We start from the raw sequence: 24,257 nt of genomic DNA on the forward strand, positions 1-24,257 counted from the left end.
CTGCATTTCTTCATTTTCTTTGTCAATATAATTACATTTCTAACCAGTTGCACCCACAGATGTGGTCTTACAAATGATGTGCTTAAAGGGCAACAATTAAATTAATCCACATGGAAACATTTATTATAAAAAAGGGATATATTTAATAGTTTTGTGTTTCGCATAATCTTCGGTAAGCAGCAAAATGGACTTCACATCAAACTTGACCTACAGTCTACTGTGGCAACACACAGTTAACTGTCACAGATAAAGATAGTATTATGAAAAGGTTCTGTTACTACAGCCCCCAGTACTTGGTACCCGCAAAATCTGACATTAAATAAATGTCAGAATGAAAAAGATAATATATACAGCATTTCCACTGAAAATACAAATTCTGCATCAAAGGCAATGAGGAAACAGCGGTTGGTGTCTTCATGTCAGATGCTCCCTGCCAGCAGTGGTGACTGTTCTTCGTGGTGCACATGAGCCCTGACATCATAGTGACTGTAGTCATACAGGTGGTTACTCAGCAGGACAGCCTGCACCCGCATGTCCAGTTTCTGCACAAAAACAGGACTATTTAACTCATGCTATTCATTAAAGACCAGTGATTGAGACATCAATTTGTTTAGTTTTCTTCTTTCGATTATCTTTTTTTGCCCCCCACTGTTTCCAATTTCATTATGTCAATTTCCAAGTCCCTTTGTACTGTAATCCCTCGTCTCTGCTGACCCCTACTGGTTGGTCTCAGTGAGAATGTAGGCTAGCATGTGTCACTGCCAGTTTGCTCCTTTTTGCCTGACAGTGAGGAGTTTCATCAGGAGGACGTAACTTATGAGGAGGAACATATTCCTCCTAGTTCTCCACACACACCACTGAACAGGCGCCCTAACCAACCGGTAGGAGTCACTAGTGCAGTGACTGAGATTGGCCTCCCACCCTTAAACATGGCCCATTGAGTTGGTTGGGATGCCCAGACAAGCCAGAGACACCGGAGGATTTGAACCCCTAGTCTCCACACAGTGGTGGGCAGGAACCTTACCCCTGCACCACCTGAGTGCATCAATTTATTCCAGAGAACCGACACTTGTTTGGATTTTGATTGAAGTTAGTGGAGCAGCAGCTCTTACCTGAAAGTCTTTGATGTAGGTGAGGAAGAACAAGACGAAGGAGAAAGCTAAGGACCACTCAGCTGATGTACTGACCAGATGGGCTGCGTAACCCTGGAACACAAGGTCAATACATCCTGACTATTAAATTAACACTCAGATTTTATTCTTCACCATTTCCAATAGCTTCATAAACCTGGCTGGTATAATAACCCAATTGCAATCTTGTGGAAGCTTTTCTATATTAAAAATAAATAATTTGGAAAGCTGAGTAAGGAGGAAACTGCTAGATTTAAATCTACTAATACTAGGGAAATGGTACAGCCTAAATTCTGGCACACGTTTGCATAAACCTGTCCGCAATGCAAATCACGAACGGTAGGAACCACATGCAGTACGAGAGGGAACTGAATTGTTTAGAGAACTGCATTTTCTGTAGAATGATATACAAGTTATAATATATCAAAAGTAACCGATATTTAGAACCAATAACCGACTTAATCTTGTTCATGTAGGGTAATTGAATATTTTTTATTTATTTATAACTTTGCTTTTATTTCTTATATTTCAACGAACGGACACGGACAAATTCATATCCTTAACTTTACCAACTTAGATATTGTATGATCAGTTAAAAAGCTTTTACAGTAGATTTCCACCTCCTATGCTGATTACAGTAGATTTCCACCTCCTATGCTGATTGCTGGTGTCAATTCATAGCACTGACTGAAATCAGATTGCTGAATTTGTGAGTGAAACGTTTCAACGTGAGGTTGAAATGTTTTGTAAAACGTAACAAAATAAGCATTTCGAACAAAAGTTGCAAAAATAGCCGATCTACAAGCTTGCAACGTGTCACAATGCGACGGATATCTTTTACTTTTTGATTTAGAAACGATTTAGAAAGTAAAAGTGGTTAAGGTTTTATGAATACTGAAGAAATGAAAAGTATTAATAAGCGCTAATGAGTGTGACTAAATAATAACTACATTGGATCAATTGGAACACAGGTTCTTTTTTTTCAATTTCCTGAAAAGTAACAGTTTTGGACATAAAAGGTTTCCACCTGACAGTTCACTGACCTTCTCCCCTGGTGTCCAGTTGAGTTTACTGGTCACTTCTATATCTGGTAGGTCATCATAAAGTACCACTGATGAAACAAACACTGTGTGGAATAGAAAGAGAGACACAGCTGTGTTAGAGGGGGGCACATATAGGCGATAGAAGAATAATTCACATGGACAAGGCACGGCTCCCATGTAGTTCTCGGACTTCATGTGGCCATTAAGTTAAGTTGTCTATATCAGTGGTTCTTCAAACTCTTTCATGTCAAGGCAAAGTGGTGTCCAGGGACCCTAAGGGTTCCTTGAGGAAGTTCCAAATAGACCTTAAAGGTCTGTAACTCAGAGTGTACAAATGTACAAGTAGGGTGTCAATTTACGAGGAAAAAAAAGTTCGAATATGGAGATAAGAGCTTTCTGCCCGCGAGCAACGAGATGTTCTCACATGTGATGATGCTGGCCATGGTCCACAGCCCCACGACGGTGCGCGCCCACAGGATGTCCCTGCCGTGGAAGCGTGGCTGCATGTGATAGGACAGACCTGTCTGCACCAGGATGTAGAGGGACCCCGCGCCAAACGTCAGCCCGGCCCCCAGCAGGTGCACAGAGATGATGGCACTTTTCTAAAAAGAAAATACGAGATCAAGATAAGAGACCTTATAGAAGTCCCCAAGAGGAAACTGAATTGTCTCGGCAGCTGCTAATGGTATGCAGATGCAGGAACAAGATAAAGAGCAAACATTTAAAGGAACATTTTTACTTTTTTCCATCTCCATATACCTCCTCACTAATGCTCACTATGGGAGTGTACTATTTCTGTCAACATATGCTCTGTGTCGCGGAGCACGGTGCGCAGATGAGGGGTACATTGGGAGAAGGATGCTGAACATGGAGCTGCCAGGCAAGAGAAGAAGAGGAAGGCCCAAGAGGAGGTTTATAGATGTGGTGAGAGAGGACATGCAGGCTGGAGTGACCAAGAAAAACCCCTGATGGGAATTAGCTGGAAGAAAAAGAGGCTGTGTCTCAGAGGTAGTCTGTGGATGGTTCGAAAATACCTAGTGATGACATCATTGGTGGTAATAGCAAACTTTTAATACATTTTTTTATTGATGCAAGAACAATGGGTTCTATTTCAGTGTACTAACTTTCAAGGAAGAGAAAGGCTGTAGTTTACATTAGTTTGGAATTCACACCAATGATGTTGTAGGTTTCTTTACTGTCCACAGCCCATCTCAGATGCAGAGCATAAGATGGTGCCATCTTATGAGTGAGGAATATAAAGATACGGTTGCAAATTGGTTGTGTTCCTTTAACAACTGATCACAATCACAAAAGCATTTTAATTGTCTTTAAATGCCTTTAATACTAAATACTAGGAAAAAGTCTGAAAAGGTACACAGCACTTTTAATGGCTGGCGAAAGGTGTTCTCTACCATGTATAACTAGAAGTAAATGTACAGCAGTGCTGGATTCATATTCATAGAACAAAAAAACTAAAGCAAATCGAATCTACCTGAACATTGGCAACAATGCACATGCCCAGGGAGCTGAGAAGGCCCAGTGCCAGACCTGCAAAGTTGAGCCGATGTAGCCTCTGTTCTCCCCCTATGGCCAGGGCTTCCACCTGCTTGTAACGCACATACACTGTAGCTACACCTGCAAGGGACGTTGGGTACAAGACACGATTGTGGATGTAAAGTTACTGAGATAGATCCTCAACATTGTTATTATAGTTTTGCATTTTTCATTCGTTTTTTATTTTAATTTAGTTTTGACCCTATGGCCTCTGTCAGGGCTTGTGTGTGGGATCGGAGGCAGCATTCCAGGGGGTAACAGGACAGGTGGGCACCAAAACCATCTGGGCACTAGGGACATGTGGGCACCTGGACAAGTGGGCACCTGAATTAGGATTTGTGTCCACAAGTGATTTTTAACTTTACATAGCATGCTGCTTTGTTGGTGGTAAGTGATATTTAACCCACTGTTTTTTAAACCCCACAACGAGGTCAAAAGTTTATTAGCCAAAATAGTACTGAGGTCAAATGTACATTATAACAGAGTTTCAAAGTACAATATAAGAGTGTATTTGCCAAAATATAATTACTGTTAAAAAATTTAACAAAATGGGAAAATACCAAAAAGAATTAATGATACCATGTTAGGATAGAAAAAACATGGCTAAACAGTACACTATAAAATGATAGAAAAAAATAGTAGCCTACTGTTAAAACAATAGAACAGGATTTATAGGATTTCTTTTTTAGATAAACAGTAGCCTACATAAAATGGAGTAAAAAAAGACATTAAAAAAATTCAGGTGCCCACTCGTCCAGGTGCCCAGTCATCTCCACCCCTAAGTACTCGTCCAGGTGCCCACATGTCCCTAGTGCCCACACGTCCTAGTGCCCAGTTATCCCTGTTCCCACCTCTCCAGGTGCCCACTCATCCAGGTGCCCAGTTATCTCTACCCCTATCTCTACCTCCAGGTGCCCACATGTCCCTAGTGCCCAGATGGTTTTGGTGCCCAGTTGTCCAGGTGCCCAGTCATCCCAAAAATATGGTGCCCAGATGTAGTGCCCACCTGTCTTGTATTCGGCCAGGGCCTCCAATCACTGTAAAAGATCCACACTTCACAGTGCACTTCCTCTTCCACCTGGGCCCCGCCAGAGCATTTTGTTTTACCTTTGTTTGCTGTTAGTTTATGGGCAGTTTAGTTTCCCCGACAGTTTTTGCAAAGACTACATTTTGCATTATTTCGAATTCATAATTTTTTGTATTTCTTTTTGCATTTATCCCTCAGGGTCTGAGAGCCATAACACTGATTGAATCTGTGAACGCGTTTTCAAGTCAAAATCAGGTGACTGTTTACGACAACAACCCAAATTAAACACTCCAAAAACCAAACATGCTTTCACAAATCACAGCCGTGAAACTGGATTTGTGTGCTTTGAAAAGGGCAACATTGTAGGCTTGATTTGTAATAGTTGTGCGGTGGTATCACATGCCAAAAAAATACCAGAGCTATTTACAGTGCACTACTAAGTAAGTAATTTATAAATCAGGCTTAAGGCTGGGTTCACAAATCACACTGGCAGATACAAAGCTACAAGCTACCATTCATTTTCAATGGAAGCCAGCAACATGAATGAAGATACAAAGCGAAACCCAACATTTGTAGTTGGTACAAAATCTACAGCGCTACAATCCACGTTTTGCTGGCTTTAATTGCAGCTACAAAACGGTGTTTCACCGATTCCACTCACTTTACCTCTTCACACAATTCCTTTTGTTTGTAATGGAGAAAAACGAATTGCTTTATATTTTCCTTTATACTTTTCTCGCTCGTCCGACGCATGCTGACCCAATTGGTGTGTTGATCGACACTTCCACAGCGACAGATATGCTATGTCACTTTTTACCTGCCCGTGTGAACGCAGCATTAGACTCTACCAACTACAAATCTCACATGCTCAGGTTTTACTCACAGAATCACTGAACAGCGGATATGGCGTCAAACAGGATGTGTCACTTTTATATTTATCTTTTTTTTTACCTAAAAAGGATGAGATGCTCATCATGAAGCCGAAGAGACAGCGCTCAGGGAGATCCAAGCTTGTGTCACTGTAAACACAATCCACCAACGCAAATGTCAAGACACTCAGACCTAGCTTAACTGACAGGAAATAATGACTAATGCTGTGAAAGATTTCAGCACTAGTGCACATTGTGAGTAATGGTAATGCAATTTATTCCAAGGTGATTGGTGCAATTTATTTTCAAATTGGTCTTTTAAAAATGTCCGATTCTATCCCACTTTTTTTAACCCATTTTAAACATTCTAACACTATGTTTAAAATTGGGTTACATACAGCACATCACTGGCTTGGGCTTCTAGCTGGGGAAAAGTAAATTCATGTAATGTATGTAATCCTGATCAGACAATAGTCTAGTCTAGTATAGTTCCCTTTATGAATTCCAGTCAGTTTCTCATTGCTTTATTTGAATGGCTCAGCAGCAGATTTGAACTGGAAACACAACACCTTCATTATGTGAACCTCTACTGCTGAGCCAATCAAATGAAGTTATGAGCAACTGTACAGGAAACGGGAATCTGGAAAGGGTCAGAGGCACAGGGCCTATAGATGTCCCCACATACCTGATGTAAGGTATCAGAGGATCAATGTGTCCCAGCAGCACAGCAATGACATAGTTGATGATGAATGTGGCTGATGCCCAGGTCACTAATAAAGCGGGGAGGACAGAGACCCCCCTCTGAAACCACCACATGCTGTACTGCCTGAGAGGCTGTGAAAGAATAGGAAGACAGACACACACACACACACACACACACACACACACACAGAAAAGACACTTTTGAACGAAGTGGCCGTTAGACAGGTGACAATTTTGGTTAGGCCAAGTCCCAATTTGTGATTTGTTTAACGCCTCCATCCCACACTAGCACTTTTTCCTAAACATTTACACAATATGTATAATTATGATGTTTAGGTGTTATCATTCTAAACATATGTTCCTGCTGTAATACATACAGCCAACCAGTAGAAGAAATTGCATAATTTGAGTCTTTTAACATGTATTCTATTGCTAGTTTGACCCATTCTAACACATTAATCTCATAAAAACATTGAAATCAGTGGTGGTGACTGAGAACTTTAATCCATGTATATATTTAATACGTCGCCATCAGTGTGACATGTTCTGCATAATTACTAAATCAGTCAACCACATTTGCTTAAACTGGACCGGAGTTGGACCACATGTTTCTCTCCGCCAAAAACAGCAGATATACAAGCTCACAACGCATTGCGAGCTTCTAGATCTGCTAGTTTTGGCTACTGTTCCCCCAGAATTTGGATGCTGGGGTTCAGGTGGTTATGGCAAAACCCAACTGTTAAAAAAAACAGAAAAAAGAAAAGAACACAAATAGCTCAGAGGAGTGCAGGTCACATACAAAGATTTGTGTCAACTTACTCACTGTGAAAAGAGAGGAGTCAGGCCTCCTTCCAGTTCAACCGCACAAACGGCACCGCCACCGCTCCACTCCCCCAAAGTAGTGGAACTCCAACGTGGAGAGATGTAGTTGGGCCTCTGGCCGCGTGTTTTAGCAAAAAATCTCTCAATTTACAAATAAATCATCAGCAAAAGATGAGAGGAAGTGGTGAGACGGGAGATGTGAGGTGTGAAAGTGAAAGTGTTGTAAGTTTAAGTGTTTGAATGAGTCGCACAGAGACCTGAGGCTTCCATCTGCTTAAGCCAAGGCCTTGTGACTTTGGTCTGCTGCTCCTTCAGCCTGAAGTCAGCTGACACTCCTTAAAGCATGATTTCACTTTCATTGATGCAGACTGCCAAAATACTTTGGCAGGCCTCCTACACACCACACAGGCGCAGTGCACACCAGCACACAGTGATCTCCCAAACACAACATATTTCTTTGAGCATAGAGGATGATTGCCTTCAACGATATAAAGGTAGGCTGACAAGGAGACTCGCTCACTGCATGAAGGTATAGTTTTCCTATACCTTCATGCAGTGAGCGAGTCTCCTTAGACGAGACTTAAAGATGTTTTTCTTTATTTTATGATGCCCATAGTGTGCTCGGTGCTCAGTGAATTAAAAAGCAAAACGTTTTCAGTCCTCCCAGGACCTTCGTCAGTGCTATACTGGTTGGACACAAATACACTGCTTTTATATGGTGCTTGATCACCTCAGCTCAGGTGCTGAGGATCACTACTCAAGGTCATCACCATGGTTACCATAGGGCGTGGACAGATCAATTGCAGACAGGAAAAAAACAGGATTACACATTTGTGTTGCATTTGAATCATGAAGTTCACTTTGCAAACAGTTTATGCATCCAATCCAGTCATGTCAGCATTCTCTTGATACACATTTTTGAAAAACATTTGTTAAAACAGTCACATTAGTAACATTTAAGGATTTTTTGAAATAAATTATACAAATTAGTACAAAATACTATATGCAGGGTTCCTATAGGTAGCATTGGAGGGAAAGGTCTTCATTCATGCCACCCGGGTTAACAGATTGCAAGTGAAAGATCCATCTGGATTCAGTTTGTAAGAGTTTGGTGTCTAAATCACCACCTCTTCTGGATTTTTTAACTTGTTCTATCACTGAGAATGACAGATCTGCTACAGAGTGACCGGCTTCCATAAAGTGTCTGGCAATAGGAGATTTAATGTCCTTGCGTCTGATGGCACTCATGTGTTCTATAATGCGTGTGCGGACTGGTCTGGATGTTTTGCCTACGATATAAGCAAGGCTAATATATAAGCAAGGCTTCAACAGGTACCATTGGTCATTGGATCATGATTAACTGGACACCGTGTGTCACTGCTAAACACAAGAATAAATGATGCCAGAATCAACAAAAGATACAAGGCATAGATTATCATAAATATATCAATCTTTATTATCTGTAAGGTTGTTTATCTGTATGGTTGTTTAATCCCAAAATTAATTATTTTATACAGAAGAAAAAGAACATTGGTCAAATTAAAATCCATTTAAACATATTACCTAATAATCCATCTACAACATTTCTGCATTTTCCTCATAATTAGGTCTACTTAATGATGGGGGAAATGACAAGTTACAGTAAGTGTTTTGTTAGTTGTTTTAAAAGGTCTTCAATGGTTAGATGGCTCAGATTATATTTAAATGTGTATGCATACTTTAGTTTGTTATCACAGTTTGAATAATTGTGGGTTAAGAAGCGCTCAAAAATTGATACCTTCAACTTTTAAGTGACAATCAAAGAATACAGAAAAAAAGACTCTTCAGATTGACATAACCAGACAACTTTTATAACCATATGAAGGGATTAGCAAACAAGCTATTGTTATTTTCGACTGTGGACGGTATTTGGCCACGAAACTTGTAACACTCAGAATACGTAAACGGCATCAAAACGAATGAGAACGGTGTGTATACTGCGCATGTAATGCAGACCAGAAATGAACAATTTCTGAAACGTGGAGCGTAGAAGTGAGCAGCAGTGGACAATGTTGTGCAGGATATCAGAACCCTAACGATGAGGTAACAGTGGGAGCAAGGTGGAAGAACAGACAAACTATTATTTTGAGGTGACAACCATTTACAAATAACAGATCAGGGCTTTTATTTATGCCCACACTTTACCCTATGAATGCAAATACTTGGTAAGGTGACTGTAATCTGTAATTGGTATTTGAATAGAATACCCGATTGGATGGTACACTATTAGAAGTCCTTTTTTCAAGGAAACTATCCACAAAATGTATGCAGCAATGAACACAGGGAACTGATGTGTATAGATGGAAGCTGGGAGTGTAAAGCTTGATTTATACATGGTTGCATGCTGGTGTTGCGCACGGAAATAGACGATAAACAAGCTTCCAATGCATCGCCACGCAACGTGTTGTGAGCTTGTAGATCGCCTATTTTCAGTGCACGACACCGGCACGCAAGTATAAACCAAGCCTAAGCATGGGTACAGTGCAGAGAAGAGGAGCGTAAGCATTGGTACAGTGCTGGTCTACAGTCTATGGAAAGACAGAACTAACAAAATAAGCTTTGACAAACTCTTTTCACGATCCAGTGGAAAGACTTGAACATGAAGACTCTTTCTCAAAATACTCACACCAATTAAGATTTGGCAAACAACTTAAACCATTTGAAATTCTACTAAAGATCCTCTCCTTGTTTTTACAGCACCTGCTGACTGGAAGCATACAAGACAATCACATAAATCTGTGTACTGATCTCTTTGAATGGCAAAAAAAAAGAACAGTAACCAGCCATTTGCAGTACTGTGGCGTATAGAAAACGAAGTTTGAATTTCTGTTCGTATCGATCATCAAAATACATACATTTTCAAAGCTGGAAATGATTTCACCATGTACATGTATGTGCAGGTATAATGTATAATTTTCTCATAATACACAACCCCATTATTTGACCTCACCTAGGGTTTACCTGTAAGGAAAATGGTGACAGTTTGTGCCTCAATAAGTACCTAAATAAGTGACTTAAGTGACAGTGACATTCATATTGGTCAGACAAGCTAGGTATAGGCTCCCCTAATTTGGTTAAGTAGAAACTCACCCTTCTTAACAATACATTGTATGTACAGCATGTTTCAGTCCAAGATCAATCCAATATATGAACAGTGGTATGGTAATTTATTTTCCTTAAATCTGCAATCTGGGAATTGTTTTAATGAATACCTTTTTTTTCTTTTTTACCAACCTGTATGGTAAAAGTATGTTATGTTAATACAATACAACTACTTCTCCATTGAGAAAATTTGGACCCTCGTATTGGGTAGGACACCTATTGGTTGATAGGTAGCCCTGCCTGAAGCTCATAAGCCCAATATCTCCCCTGGCCAAGCAGGGATTCCCTCTGGAATGCTTGGTTTCCTTCACAGGAAGAGCCAGGTTCAAATCTCAGGTGTTACACTTGCAACTACCTCTCTCTGTCAGGAGAGGACATAAAACGTATAGATTGTAGATTTAAATCGACTCCTATCAGTAACTGTGGTTAGACAATGTCTAATTCTCATAAATAGCTGGTAAGTACTGTAGTTACATTTAATGGCACAAACAAAATAAATGACAACAAATATTCTCTATTCTTCTCTTTGGTTAAAGCATACACCAAAAGAGAGAACAAGTAAAAAAAACACAAAAAAAACAGCATTATTGCACACCACAGAGATTTAAATAAATTAGTTCCCATTATCAGACATCTTTTTCTTGCCCTCAATGCATCCATCACATCATAAGCTAATACGGGGTGACTGACCAGTCTGGAAAAACAGGGACAAGTGCAAGATTGCTAACCAATGGATTTAAGGAGGACTCCCCCCTGATCCCTCAACTTACTGACCCCTGCGCCTATGTATATCCGGCGAGGCTTTGTGGAATACAAAGCGCCGTGGTGTTCCGTCTGCAGATATCTAAAGGTTGGCAGTGGCCATGGTGAGCACATAATGAATAGGAGTGAGTGATTCCAAAACGTTCAGCCACCCCGTATCTTAACCCAGAGTTCACTTCATTACCGTATCGCTGAACGAGAAGCAAGGGGGAGGAGCTTCGGGTTACGACGTCCCCGCGCTGCTTCCTATCACCTGAGCGGGAGGAGCCTCCGGCGTCATCGGCGCTATTTGGCGGAGAGAGAGTCGGGCTGCCCGCTCGCTTGTTTGAGTTTGAAGACGAAGATGCACAGGTGAGTGGCGATCTGGTTGCAGACGCTGACACTGTAGCGCACCAGGTCAAGGGCGGACAGGAACTGGATGGAAGGACGACGAGAATTTTAATTGGAACACAATAAAGCCCATTTGCATGGATGGCATCTTGACGTAACCCATTAAGGCCTGAGGTTCCGATTCTACAAAATGTCTTCTTAATCCTAACAGTTTTTTGAAGAAAAAGTATGTTTCTATATCAGTGGTGCTCAAACATTTTCATGTCAAGGACCACCCAAAACTATATGTATTTGGCCCCATCTCAAAACATGTAGTTCCAGGGACCCCCCAGAAGTAAAAATGTTTAGTTAAAAATGTTTGCTTTAAAATGTATATACATATATTCAAAGATTTGCACATTTTTTAAAAATTTCAAAAAATAGCAGATGTATATCTGCTATTTTTGAATAGCCAAAGAAATCTAAAAATTAAACAGATGCGTTCCCGGTCTCAATGGGTTAAACAGCGGAAATGTTCTTACCAGTGCCACCCAGAGAACCAGGTACTCGTCTATGAAACTGTTGAAGTACTGATTTAGGAAGAGCAGCCCTGGCCCCAGGAAAGCCAGGTCGTGCAGATGCATCTCGCTCTTCGTCATATGAGCCACCTTTAAACAAATAGATGACATAAAAAAAATGCTGGTCGGAAGTCTTTTAAATCATTTTTATGGTGTGGCACCGAAGTGGCCAGCCGTCGACAACATTTGTCTGTATGTATGTCCCCCAAATATTTGCCCAAATATTTATGTACAGTATGTCCCGCAAAAAAATGGGGTTCCACATGGCTCAAGTCCGACCTCAGAGTCACGAACACAATTTTTTGAACATGTTAAGTGTTGTTCACAAACTGCACATAGCTACGCCATTATTAGACTCAGGCTGTGTCCATAATCACTCCCTACTCACTAATAGTGCACTATAGTGATTTTTTTTGTGGTGTCCGAATGTATAGTGATCATTATTATACTCTATATAGTGGACTTATTTATTCCACAATGCATTGTGAAAAGTAGGGTACAACCTAAAAATCATAACATACATAACATCATGCATTGCGTTGCAAGAAAAATGTCAAAATTGATCTGGCATATTTTCATTTCATTAACGGTGACCAGTGTCCGAAATGTGATTTTTAATTTCGCCGATAAATTCACTGTATTGTCTCCTACATAGAACTCCCTATACAGTATATGTAGGAGGAAGCGGTGAGCGAGTGATTTTGGATTTTGTCTTGTTTTTTTTTATTGTTTTAGCTCATGAAATCATGCTGCATGGGATGGGACCATGGGCTTCAGGGTTATTTCTCACCACTAATTTGTTGGTGATCTTGGCTGACACAAAACCAAAGGCTAGAACATAGAGGCAGGGATGCTTCTGGAATAGCTGCACAGATGACTTCTTGTAGATCATGAAGGCCAGAATTATCACAGCACCAATGTGGAAGAATGGTCCCAGTACACTAGTCCCCTGCATGGCAACAAGACACAATATGCTTCAATATACAGTGTCCCTTCTGTAGGAACTGGGTTAAAACTAGCTAGACAAAACAGAGGAAGATTTCCTGGTTCCTCAAACTCTCCTAACATGACAAAGCCAAATGTCACATGATTCCAGGACTACAGTACAGTCATATGGCCTCATAAATATAAAAATCAACATGTATATCTAATGTGACTGTAATTCTAATAAAAGTAGAGTAAACCGGCTTCTTACCGCTATAGTGGATCCATTCTTTCCTACTCCACCTGTGAATATGACCCTGAAGTAGTTGGAGCAGGAGAAAATGGCTCCCGCCACAGTGAGGAGGGCTGGAATTATTTTCACCTGGATGTTTAGCAGAGGAATCTAAAGGAATGAAACAAGCACAACTAACAATGAATGAATTCGGGCTCAGATGTATATTATTAATATGAATTAACAGGCATATGCTGTGGTTAGTTACACACTAAATACTATATTGATGGTAAACTATATTACATTTTGGGATCATTACAACACAAACCACACTCCACATAAATATTAAAATCTATGACACTCTTCACTAACTTCAGTGTTTCATTTGGTGAGTCATATGGGGTAATGGGTAATGGCATTACCGAGAACTGCCAAAAAGCCGTTCCTCCAAAGGCAGCCAGCACATACATGGTTATTATGAACATCTGCACTTCAGTCACATCAATGCTGAGCGGGCACAGAGAGAGCAGAGGAATTATGACCAATAGTCAAGAAGGGTTATAGAGCCACATCAAAACACACAATGTACACACCACTCCCCCTAGCAGCGCCTGCACTAACTGCACTTTATGAGTTTGCTGTGACTGACAATGTTAGTAATCCTTTCTAGTGATTTCATACTATAATTTGTTAACATACAGTTCAATTCCATATATAATTGTGAACACAACAACAGTGAGCCAAGTGTGGCGATAAAGTCCTACAGTAGGAGTGTCCACTATAAAACTAGTCAAAGAGCAAACAAGAGAACATCATAGCCAAATAAATGAGAATATATACTGTAGATAACTAGGAAAGAGCCTTCTGATAGAATGTCACTCAAGAGGGTAAACAAGGCTAAAAATAAACTAAAATACCCTGTATAATCAGAGGATGTTGAACCTCCCCAGCAGTAGCATTTGATTATCAACAATGCCCTAAAACATCTTTGTTCTGAAGTCACGCTAAATGTAACTCGCTAACATTTTACAAGCTTGGATTAATAATTCCTGTAATGCCAAATTTATACAGTGTCCCGTGCCAACAATAGCAGATCTATAAGCTCACTTGTAGATGATCTATTTTCAGCACAGGACTAAATATAAATCAGGCTTACCAGTCTAGTTAAAGCATTGTTAACAGTGGGGCTGCATACAGTACAACTTACATGCCAAAGCGTAGGGTGCCCGACACATAGGTCTGCCAGTGGGCACAATAGAACATAAACATGGCAACAAAGCAGCAGAAGAACATCCAGTCAGGATTAGTGCCCAGCTGGATGGCGATGCACGTACCCAGTACCACAAACACTAAAGAAAATGGGGGGGAAATGAGTAGGGAAAAAGTACAATTTACACAGCTAAAACACTGAGCGTTGATTCAACTCTGAAAGTGCAACAAAATGTGGCCTGTAGACTTTCAGAGTTAAATCACCAACTCTGGATTTGAACTGTGTACAGTTAAGTTAAAGACGGTGACATGTGACCAACACCAAATAAAATAAATATATATATATATAGATATCATGAGTAGGTAAATAACTTCTGAAATGTCTGGTCTCCCACGCGGGAGACCTGGGTTTGAATCTGATGTACAGTAGGACATGAAACAGATGGCAGCTTTAAACTTGGCTGCATCTTGTGTTGTGTCTATCACCTCAGTGTTGTATTGTCAACAAGTGAGTGAATGTTTTGCCTCCATGTGAGTATGTCTGGTGGACACATTTGACGTGCGTGCTGTGATGTCATGTCATTTTCTCCCACCTGTCGAAAGAGAGTCACAACCGTGATCAAAGAGCTCCCCCAGTGGAGTGCTGCTATTGGTCCGACGGGCCTGCTTCCCGTCTATAGCATCCAGTGACTGGTAGAGGAACAGGCCCACGGCGCATGCCATGTACACCCACAACGGTGCCTGAAAAGAAACATTAAAATTTCAGATAGCAGATTTATACAGTAATTTTTGTTGTACTACTTCACATCTGGTTTAGAGGACCAGCTAAGTGGCCTTGTGGTTAGAGTGTCCACCCTGAGACCAGGAGGTCAGGGTCATACAAAAGAAGACTATAATAAATGGGACCCAATGCTTACCTGCATGGCACTCAGCATCAAGCCTCGACATGGCTCGGCAAGACTTACTTATTATTATCATATCTGGTACCGGCCCACTTAATTAAACTGTGCGAGAGAGTACAAAGGTAACCAAAATGGTTACATACACTCTTGGAGTAACAAATGGATATATTAACATGAAGGATTTTTACAGTATAGCTCTTTTGCAGTGGAATAACTATATTCGCATGGCTCACACTACTGAGACAGCCCCACAACATCGGTCACAAGGAAGCACACTTTCTGTTTCAAATAAACATACACAATGCAAGACTTGGATAGAACGTTTAACCAGACCAAGCAGTGTTACGCATTTGCCTGATGTTCCTCCACAAAGGCTTTGATGAGGTTCATTTTCTAAACCAGCAGCATTCAAATTAAAATTGCAGTGACTAAACAATCGCAGTAGCAAACAGTAGCAAAATATGTTTATTTGTACATTATATGATTATTATATATATTATATATAAGACCAGGTAACGAAATAATAGAATAGCAGATTTATTTACTTTCTTTTAGTTTTTTCTTAACTAGACAGGAGAATGTTGAATCCATATGATCGGTGAAACATGGCCCTGTACATCGTTTGCACAGTAACTCCTTAATCTCTTCAGTAGATCAGAAAATCTGGTGAGTGGTCGTACAGGGTGTAGAGCAATATCCACCCGTCTACCCGGGCCACCATACTGATGTGTTCTTGAGCAAGCACATTTATGTCACTAGCAAGCTCCAACGGGTGTCACTCTGACTGTGCATGCCGACTTTCACATGGAGTATGCACTGACTCCAGCAAAAAGAACATTTCTATTAAAAAGTTTCATGAACAGGAAGTTATACAAACTGGGACAACAACAAAACACTTGTGGCTCTTCAGGAGGTTCATGTGGCAGCACTGTGTTGTAAAATGATGATGTAAGAACACTGAGTGTCATTACAGCAGGTTATGTCAATTACAGGTTTAGGCCAACAACATCATGTCATTACAAACACACATGCAAGGCTCATATACGGTAACATAGTCATCATATCCTTTAGATTAAAAACATTTAGGATGTTTACGTTAAGGATAACAGAAGATTTTAAGTAAAAGGTGTGAGGAGAGAGAGCGAGAGAAAGAGAAAGAGAAAGAGGAAGTAGAAGAGAAAGAGAGAGAGAGGAGACCAAGTGTAAAATGGACCCGAATGGTGGCGATGTTCAAAATAAAAAATAATAAACATTTCAGAGGAACTATATTGGGGTGAGCGTTCGGCACAAATGCCAATCAAAGTGACTACTGCGGCCAATCACAGCGTGTCTTTTCTGGGACTTGGCAAAACACATAACAGCTGTATATACGACGTTGGTCTGTTTAGCAGACTACGGCGGCTTGTGTAGGACAACCATGGCATGGATGCGTGTGCAATGACTACTAACAATAGATTCATGAAAAAAGAAATCTCTTGACCGCAAAAAATAGCATAAGTAGCGATATACTTATGGGCTCTGCTCTATGCTATGGGGGCTGCTGGGGAAACTGGACGACAGGGGAAATTCTGCTTTTAGACCCCATGGACAGTTATTTGGGGTCAATATAAGTAGGAAAAAAAGGCTACATGTCCGGACTTGTTCTTTAAGCCCTTATCTACCACAATAGAGATCCGCTGCACAACTATTGCGATCATTTCACACTTTATTACTGAGTTTTGTTTAATCTTTTCAAAGCCAAAGCCTGCATTGATGTTTGCTGTGAAGCAATCAGGTTTGAACTGATGTCATCTGCACCACTAGCATCCCTCTACATCAGCCTGGAGTAGAGTGATGCTTAAATTATTTTTGCATCGCTTCAATTCCATTACTTGCATTACTCCTGTAAACCAACTCACTATTGAAAAGTTACAAATAATACCCACATTATCACATGATATATCACAGATTTGACATTTTGTCAATTTAAATGAGAGATTTTTTCTAAACATGTATCTTTTGTTAACGTTTAGTAATTGAACATTTAGAAGTCACACCCCTAGTAGGATGGTGTAATTATTTGGATGCAGAATCGGTGCTAGGTACACTTAAGAACTGTCACTGGGCCATCTGTTATAAGTGACTTGACGACTAGGGACAGTGGACTGGACACCTATCTCGAAAGCCCTTGTAAACTATTCCAAGAAGTACAGAATTACCCTGACCCCAGGCAATGCAACTATGATCAGGGTCAGCAAAGATAACCTTACTGATTTCCAACCACTGCTGTTGATAAAGTTAAACTGTTGGTACTTTTCTTTGGATTTTAATCACATGAACCCAAGCGTCCCTCTTCTGGGGGCAAACGTTCTGTGAAAATAACAGATCTACAAGCTCTCACTGCAACTCGTTGTGAGCTTGTAGTTCAGCTATATATATTAGGGTTCAAGTGGTTAAATAAACCCTTGGCAATCATTCAACAATGTGTTCCTACTGCAGGATTCTTAAATAGCGGGGTGCCCTACAAGGGCACGGGTTCTACTTCTAATCCAACCCGAGGCCCTTTGCTGCATGTCATTCCATCTCTCTTCTGCCATTACTGTATCTCTACCCACTGTCACTGTAAAATAAAGCTGAAACGTATTCTCAAATAATATTTATGTTGCAGAGAAATGTGCATTTTCCAAAGGGCAGCGCGCACAGTATAGTTTCACCCATCTTGTTCTCCTTGCATCTGAAATATCAGTTACATTTAAATGGCTTTGAATGTTATGCACACTCCTCAATCATAAGCGCCTGGCAAAGCAAACCGAGAGAGGAAACACAAGTATTAAATCAATGGTGGCTCAGTTAGGCTCATCCTTTCGAAATGAAGAAAAGAGGAGGAAAACAAAACATATTAAGATTGGAACCTCAGATGTCAGTGTATTAAAATGGGAACCTACCTGCTCAGTGGCAGTGGGGCAATAGTAGACCAACACCAGGGTGGTGACGATGTTGACGGCCAGGCCGATGATGGTGATGAGGTTGGGAGCAATCCAGGTTGGCACGTGTCCTACCAGCCACTCCCAGAAGTGCTGCATGAGCGGCTCCAGAAGGGAGCGTCCTGCACTGCTGTACTTGTGTTCCTCCAGCTTCTTCAGCTGGTGAACCGAGAGGGGAGGCGAGGGCATCTGAACCAACTTGCTCAGGAGGACACAACTTACAGCGATACCGCCACAGGTTGTGGCCTGGCCCTTGATGGTGGCTGGCTTATAGGGAGTGTCAACGCATGGATCCAGTGATGGCCATGTTGTTGCCGATCCAGCCGTGCCATGGCCTGCTTTTGCAGTTCGAGACCGTAGATTCCTTTGGCCAGCGCTACTACTCATGGAGGAAGTTGAAACCGCTTTGCCTTGCACTCCCCTGGCACAGCTTGAGTCCTAGTAATCCACAATTTGGGCAAAATGGGGCTGTGTGTGGTCTTTGTGCTGGATGGAAAATAAAAATACAGTTCACTTTGGACAGCACTGACAGTAGCCTTGGATCAAGACTATCATAGATGTATTTTATACATTTTCACATTTCCATATCTGCAAATGTCAAAATCAATAAAAAAAAAATATTGATCCAAGGCTACACTGACAGCATCATCAAACCCCATCAGCTGGTGCTGTCCGTATTGGCCTAGTCAAAAACTTGATACATTTTGACAGGCACAAGTTCACAGTAAGATGTCCACATTATAAGGGCAATATGACGACTTGCAATGGAGCTAAACATCATCATGATTAACACAGTTGAAAAGCTAATTAAAGCAATATTTTAGCATTATTTAGATGTCACATTTATTAAGAGGCAGATGTTAGAATATAGCATGTTCCTGATTAGCTCTGGTCCATAGCGTTAGGGGAACTCCTTCTAACGCTATGGACCAGAGCTAGTTTCTGATTAAATGCATAACGCTAGTATTGATACAGATTTTATTTTATTTTTGACCTACAGCACAGCTAGAAACGACTTATAACCATTAACAACGTAATTATTTGCTGACTGGTTCAAAGCTGTGTGACTAATATAACAGCTAATGATCTTGCACAGCATCCAGTGTGACTTATCTGGTGGAAAATAGCTCGGATGTGAACAAATGTCAATTGCTGCTGGCTAACGAGCTGGTGACAGCTTAGCATGTTGACATTGTCCATCGACATCTCTTCATGGCATCTTACCGTGTTAGCTGATCGCTTCGATGTTGCCGTTTTTTGTTTTTTTTTACACAGATGGGATGCTGTAAAGGACAAGCTCCGAATGCTTGGACCGAGCAGGAACTACTAAACAACTGGATTAGTGTCTGAGACTACAGGCAGGTTTTGGTTGGAGCAGGTGGAAAACATACACGACCGCCGCAATGAGAACAGCACAGCCACAGTGTGTCAAAATACCAGGAGTAACGGAAATGCCACTTCCGGGAGTCTATTTTCAAAAGAAAAGTCATCGTAACAAGCAGTGGTGGAAAAGGTACTCTTACATAAAGTATCAATTCTGCAATGTAGAAATACTCTGTTACTTACAAGTAAAAGTCTGGTAGCAAAAGTCGAAAGTACTCATTATGCATAATGTTCCATTTCACAAGTTTTCAAATGTATAAAATGTATAAACATATTTTGACAGGCCACACAATGCGATTGTTATGATATGTGTGTTCTGATATAGTTGGTTGAGCAATGCATAAATGTTTTTATTTTGTTTTATTTTATTTTATTTTATTTTATTTTATTTTATTTTATTTTATTTTATTTTATTTTATTTTATTTTACTTTGTTTTGTTTTGTTTTGTTTTGTTTTGTTTTGTTTTGTTTTGTTTTGTTTTGTTTTGTTTTGTTTTGTTTTGTTTTGTTTTATTTTATTTTATTTTGGGTTTAGGTTTCAAGACTGGTGATGCGAGGTTAGGTTTCACCCGAGAATATTGATGAGCGGTGACAAAATATAGGCTTTTATTTTGAAGGCAAAGGTGCTTTAAAATAGATGCGTCTTTCCGCCACACAATAGGCTTGGTCACCGGGCTGCGTTCAAAAAAACATCAAATGTAATGTTATGAATTGTTTATGAGAATGATGAATTATATTACGAGAATAATTGCCATGCTATCTAGTAGTAAACCTTGGTACGTTGTGGGTTGTACGCTATGGATTTCCATATGTGAAAATAACTGAGAACGTATCTATTGTGAACTGCAATAAATGTGTTTATCTGTCTGACATCAAGCTGTCGAGCCGCCTGGTGGGTAATCGTGGTAACTGCATACAGATCCCTTGACATCAATGTCAATATTTCAGGGGTCTTCAACGTTTTTCAGGCCAAGGACCCTTAGCTGAGAGAGAGAGATAAAGCAGGGGCCAGGGCCAGTCCACCCCCCACTTAATTGTATAAAATTGTGTTGCAGATTAAACATGTTCATAGATTTCATAACCGCTTCATAGACTTGTTTGACAGCACTATCATCAGTGTTGCGTAAGTTAATGTGTTTTGTTTGTTTACACATTATCTTTTCTTCAATACTTAAACTTGACCTTCGGACTGCTCTTTATTTTTTCCTCTCCGAGGGGACGAATGTTCCCCCCAGAATAGGGCTGCTACGGTTCAAAACATTTCTATCACACAAAGATTTGGTGGCCCCCCTATAGTAACTGTGAGGACCCCTAGGGATCCTGGACCCCCTGTTGAAGACCCATGCCATATGTTATAGAGGGGCTCTCAACAGTGATGGACAGTACCGAAGTACATTTACTTGAGTACTGTAATAAGTACATTTTCTGTAACCTACTTTAGGCTACTTGAATATTTGTATTTTGGGATATTTATGACTTTCACTCCACAAAATTTCTAGGAAGGGGAAAAAATACATTAACCACTACTACACTAGTAATCCAGTACTTTAACTCAAGTAGAGATTTGACAGAGCAACTTTCACATGCAGTTGAGTAATATTTGACCTTTGTACTGGGGTTGACTTTGTTCACCACTGGTTCTCAAACAATCTTATGCCAGGACCCCATTTTTGGGGGGAAATTATTTGGCAACCCCACACTTGATTTATACAGCATATAAAAAAATAAGGCATACATGACAGCCTTGAATAGAAATATGTATTAAAAGATACATTTACAACACCGTGATTTCTGCTGATATTGTGTCTTATCAACAAAGGTTGAAGCTACAGAATAGCGTTAGACATGTTGCCAGAACCTATAATAAAAATAAAAACATAATGGAAATGCATTCACAGGCTACGCTTCTTTTTAAAAACAGATAAAACAGACTTAATGGGTAGGATACTTTTTTTCTTTCAGTGGTCAATGTGCGACCCCACCTTCACCTTCAAGTTCACACAACCCCACTTGGGGTCCAGAACCATGGTTTGAGAACCTCTGGACTACAGGCTGCTGTCTATACCATGAAATATCTTTGTTGTAAGATGGAGTACATCTAGAGGTGGAAGACGGGGCATTGAGTAGTTGAACAATGTTTGGGTGGAGTTCTAGTTTATCTAGTGAATCCAGGATATACTGCATGCAGAGAGCTGGTTCCCTGAACAGGCCCAGCCGCACAGGGGCCCAAAGGTCAGGAGGGGCCCTCTTGAAAATTGGAGCCTTGTTGCCTAAGGCCCCTGGACCTTCTGTATACAAGATTAGAACAACTGGTTATAGGCACTCGGGTGACACAGGGGTAAACCACAGAGACTATAGGGGATCAAATCCTCTGCAGTGCATCCGACTTGGCCAAGCATTTCCTACAAACATAATTGGCTGTGTTCACCTACTCTGTTGCTGCACTGACTCGTAGAGGTTGGTTAGGACACCTGTTCAGTGGGGAGCTGAACTGAGAAGAATAGCATGTACCTGTAAACTTGTAACTGTCAGATGAAAAGAAGTGGACTGGTGGTGGCGGCACGTGTATCGGAGGAGACACATCCTCGCCGGCGCCTACTCCTTCCATAACCAACTAACCAGTAGAGTTCAGCGGCCACAAGAGACTACAGTACAAGGGTATGACAGAATAACTCAATTGGGAGAAAAAGGGAGGGGGGGAATACATTAAAATAAAATAATGTGGTTATTGATGGCACATCGCAGATCACTAGGGCTTGAGGCTTTGAGGCACTCTAGCTCCTGATCATCTACTGTTACACAGGTCCTACTTTATACCAGGGGTTCCCAAACTTTCCAGCGCAAGACCCAAAAGATACATTTGGTGCCTCCCCAGAGACCCAAACTTTCGAAAACACATTATGAAGGCCCTATTTAAAGGGATACTTCACTTTCACATAAAATAAACATTAAAAATATATATAAAAGAAAATGAAAGAAGTTATGGCAAAATAAAGGCCCCCTCACACATTAGTAGGACACTCTAATGCGTGAGGGGGCCATGAATTTTCCATTACTTTTTTCATTTATTTTTAATATATTTTTTAAATGTTTCCCCGGCCCTAAAGTGAAGTATCCCTTTAATAGTGAAATTAGCAGATCTACAAGTCGTGTTGTGAGCTTGTAGATCAGTTGTTTTCACTATTTCTTAAACGTTTTTATTTATTTATGGTTATATGTATATATATATTTATTTATTTTTTGTAAATTGTAGGGGGTTTCATTTACTCGCAACCCACAAAAAATGGGTCCCCTGACCCATTGTTCATGGGAAACACTGCTCAATACTGTCTGTTTGTTGAAGGCTTCCCTGTCTCTTTTGCTCAGTACAAGGTGAGAAGGTCCTTTATGTTAGTGAGTGTGTGTTTTGGATGTTTAAACAACTGTTCTCATTGCTAATGTCTATTACAATGTTATGCCTTTGGCTGATGCAACCTAAAATACAGTGTCTCATTAATTGAACGAATCAAGGGTTGGGTCAAGATGATTGTCATATGAATACAATACATAGCCTAGAGTGAGACTTTCAATATTGTATATTCATATGATCAGACAGACTCCTATAGCTATAAGCCCATTCAACTTCAAACTCCAGGACTCCTTGATGCTACATTCCAGAAAATATTGACATTTACTAATATTAACTCATTGAAAGAAGTATGGTCTCCCCATTCATGAGAACATTATGTGGATGCTTTGTGCACCATGTGTTGTGAGACAAACAACAACAACAACAACAACAACATATTGGGTCACCCGACAGAGACTGCCCTCCTGGCAGTGACGGAGTCGCTCCATGCCGCTAGAGCGAACTCTCTCTCCTCCGTTCTGATACTCCTGGACCTGTCTGCAGCGTTCGACACGGTGAACCATCAGATCCTCCTCTCCACCCTCGAGGGGATGGGTGTCTCAGGCTCTGCACTCTCCCTGTTTGCATCCTACCTGACGGGTCGCTCCTACCAGGTGATGCTGAGAGGGTCTGTGTCAGAACCACACAGGCTCACAACTGGGGTTCCCCAAGGCTCGGTTCTGGGTCCTCTTCTTTTCTCTCTCTACACTACATCTCTGGGTGCTGTCATCCACTCCCATGGCTTTTCCTACCACTGCTATGCCGATGACACCCAGCTGATCCTCTCATTCCCCCCCTCTGATACCCAAGTGGAGGCACGCATTGCTGCTTGTCTGGCTGACATCTCGGAGTGGATGTCGACAAACCACCTGAAGCTCAACCTGGACAAGACCGAGCTGATGTTCCTCCCGGGGAAGGGCTGTCCGCACCGAGACATGGCCATCACCATTGATGATGCTGTGGTGACCTCAACTCGGACTGCGAAGAATCTGGGTGTGACCCTGGACGATCAACTGACGTTCTCGGCAAACATCGCATCAGTGACAAGGTCCTGCAGATTCCTCCTCTACAACATCAGGAGGATTCGCCCCTTCCTCACGGAGAAGGCAGCCCAGGTGCTTATCCAGGCTCTCGTCATCTCCCGCCTGGACTACTGCAACTCCCTCCTTGCTGGTGCTGCGGCATCTGCCATCAGACCTCTGGAGCTGGTTCAGAAAGCTGCGGCTCGTCTGGTGTTCAACCGCCCCAAGTTCTCCCACACAACCATCCTTCTCCGTTCTCTACACTGGCTCCCCGTAGCAGCTCGCATCCAGTTCAAA

General features: G+C 41.1%; 2 protein-coding genes across 2 annotated transcripts; both read right to left on the reverse strand.

Moving 5' to 3' along the window:
• Nucleotides 1-129: 129 nt before the first annotated feature.
• Nucleotides 130-7,278, reverse strand: dram2a (DNA-damage regulated autophagy modulator 2a). The gene is made up of 8 exons (XM_080443613.1): nucleotides 7,145-7,278; nucleotides 6,309-6,457; nucleotides 5,706-5,773; nucleotides 3,666-3,808; nucleotides 2,598-2,775; nucleotides 2,174-2,256; nucleotides 1,113-1,205; nucleotides 130-542 (listed from the first exon to the last, which is right to left on the reverse strand). Exons 2-8 carry the CDS (start codon nucleotides 6,437-6,439, stop codon nucleotides 420-422), a joined length of 819 nt encoding a protein of 272 aa, XP_080299739.1. The 5' UTR covers nucleotides 6,440-6,457; nucleotides 7,145-7,278; the 3' UTR covers nucleotides 130-419.
• Nucleotides 7,279-8,579: 1,301 nt separating this feature from the next.
• Nucleotides 8,580-19,572, reverse strand: LOC308096240 (choline/ethanolaminephosphotransferase 1-like). Its single transcript, XM_080443592.1, has 9 exons — nucleotides 19,392-19,572; nucleotides 18,129-18,653; nucleotides 14,896-15,043; nucleotides 14,301-14,442; nucleotides 13,516-13,600; nucleotides 13,133-13,264; nucleotides 12,728-12,886; nucleotides 11,902-12,027; nucleotides 8,580-11,464 (listed from the first exon to the last, which is right to left on the reverse strand). The coding sequence occupies exons 2-9, from the start codon at nucleotides 18,552-18,554 to the stop codon at nucleotides 11,336-11,338; spliced, it is 1,347 nt and encodes a 448-aa protein (XP_080299718.1). The 5' UTR covers nucleotides 18,555-18,653; nucleotides 19,392-19,572; the 3' UTR covers nucleotides 8,580-11,335.
• Nucleotides 19,573-24,257: the final 4,685 nt, after the last annotated feature.

This window comes from Gymnoscopelus braueri (assembly GCF_963280865.1).
Source record: "Gymnoscopelus braueri genome assembly, chromosome: 12".
Taxonomy (NCBI): Eukaryota; Metazoa; Chordata; class Actinopteri; order Myctophiformes; family Myctophidae; genus Gymnoscopelus; species Gymnoscopelus braueri.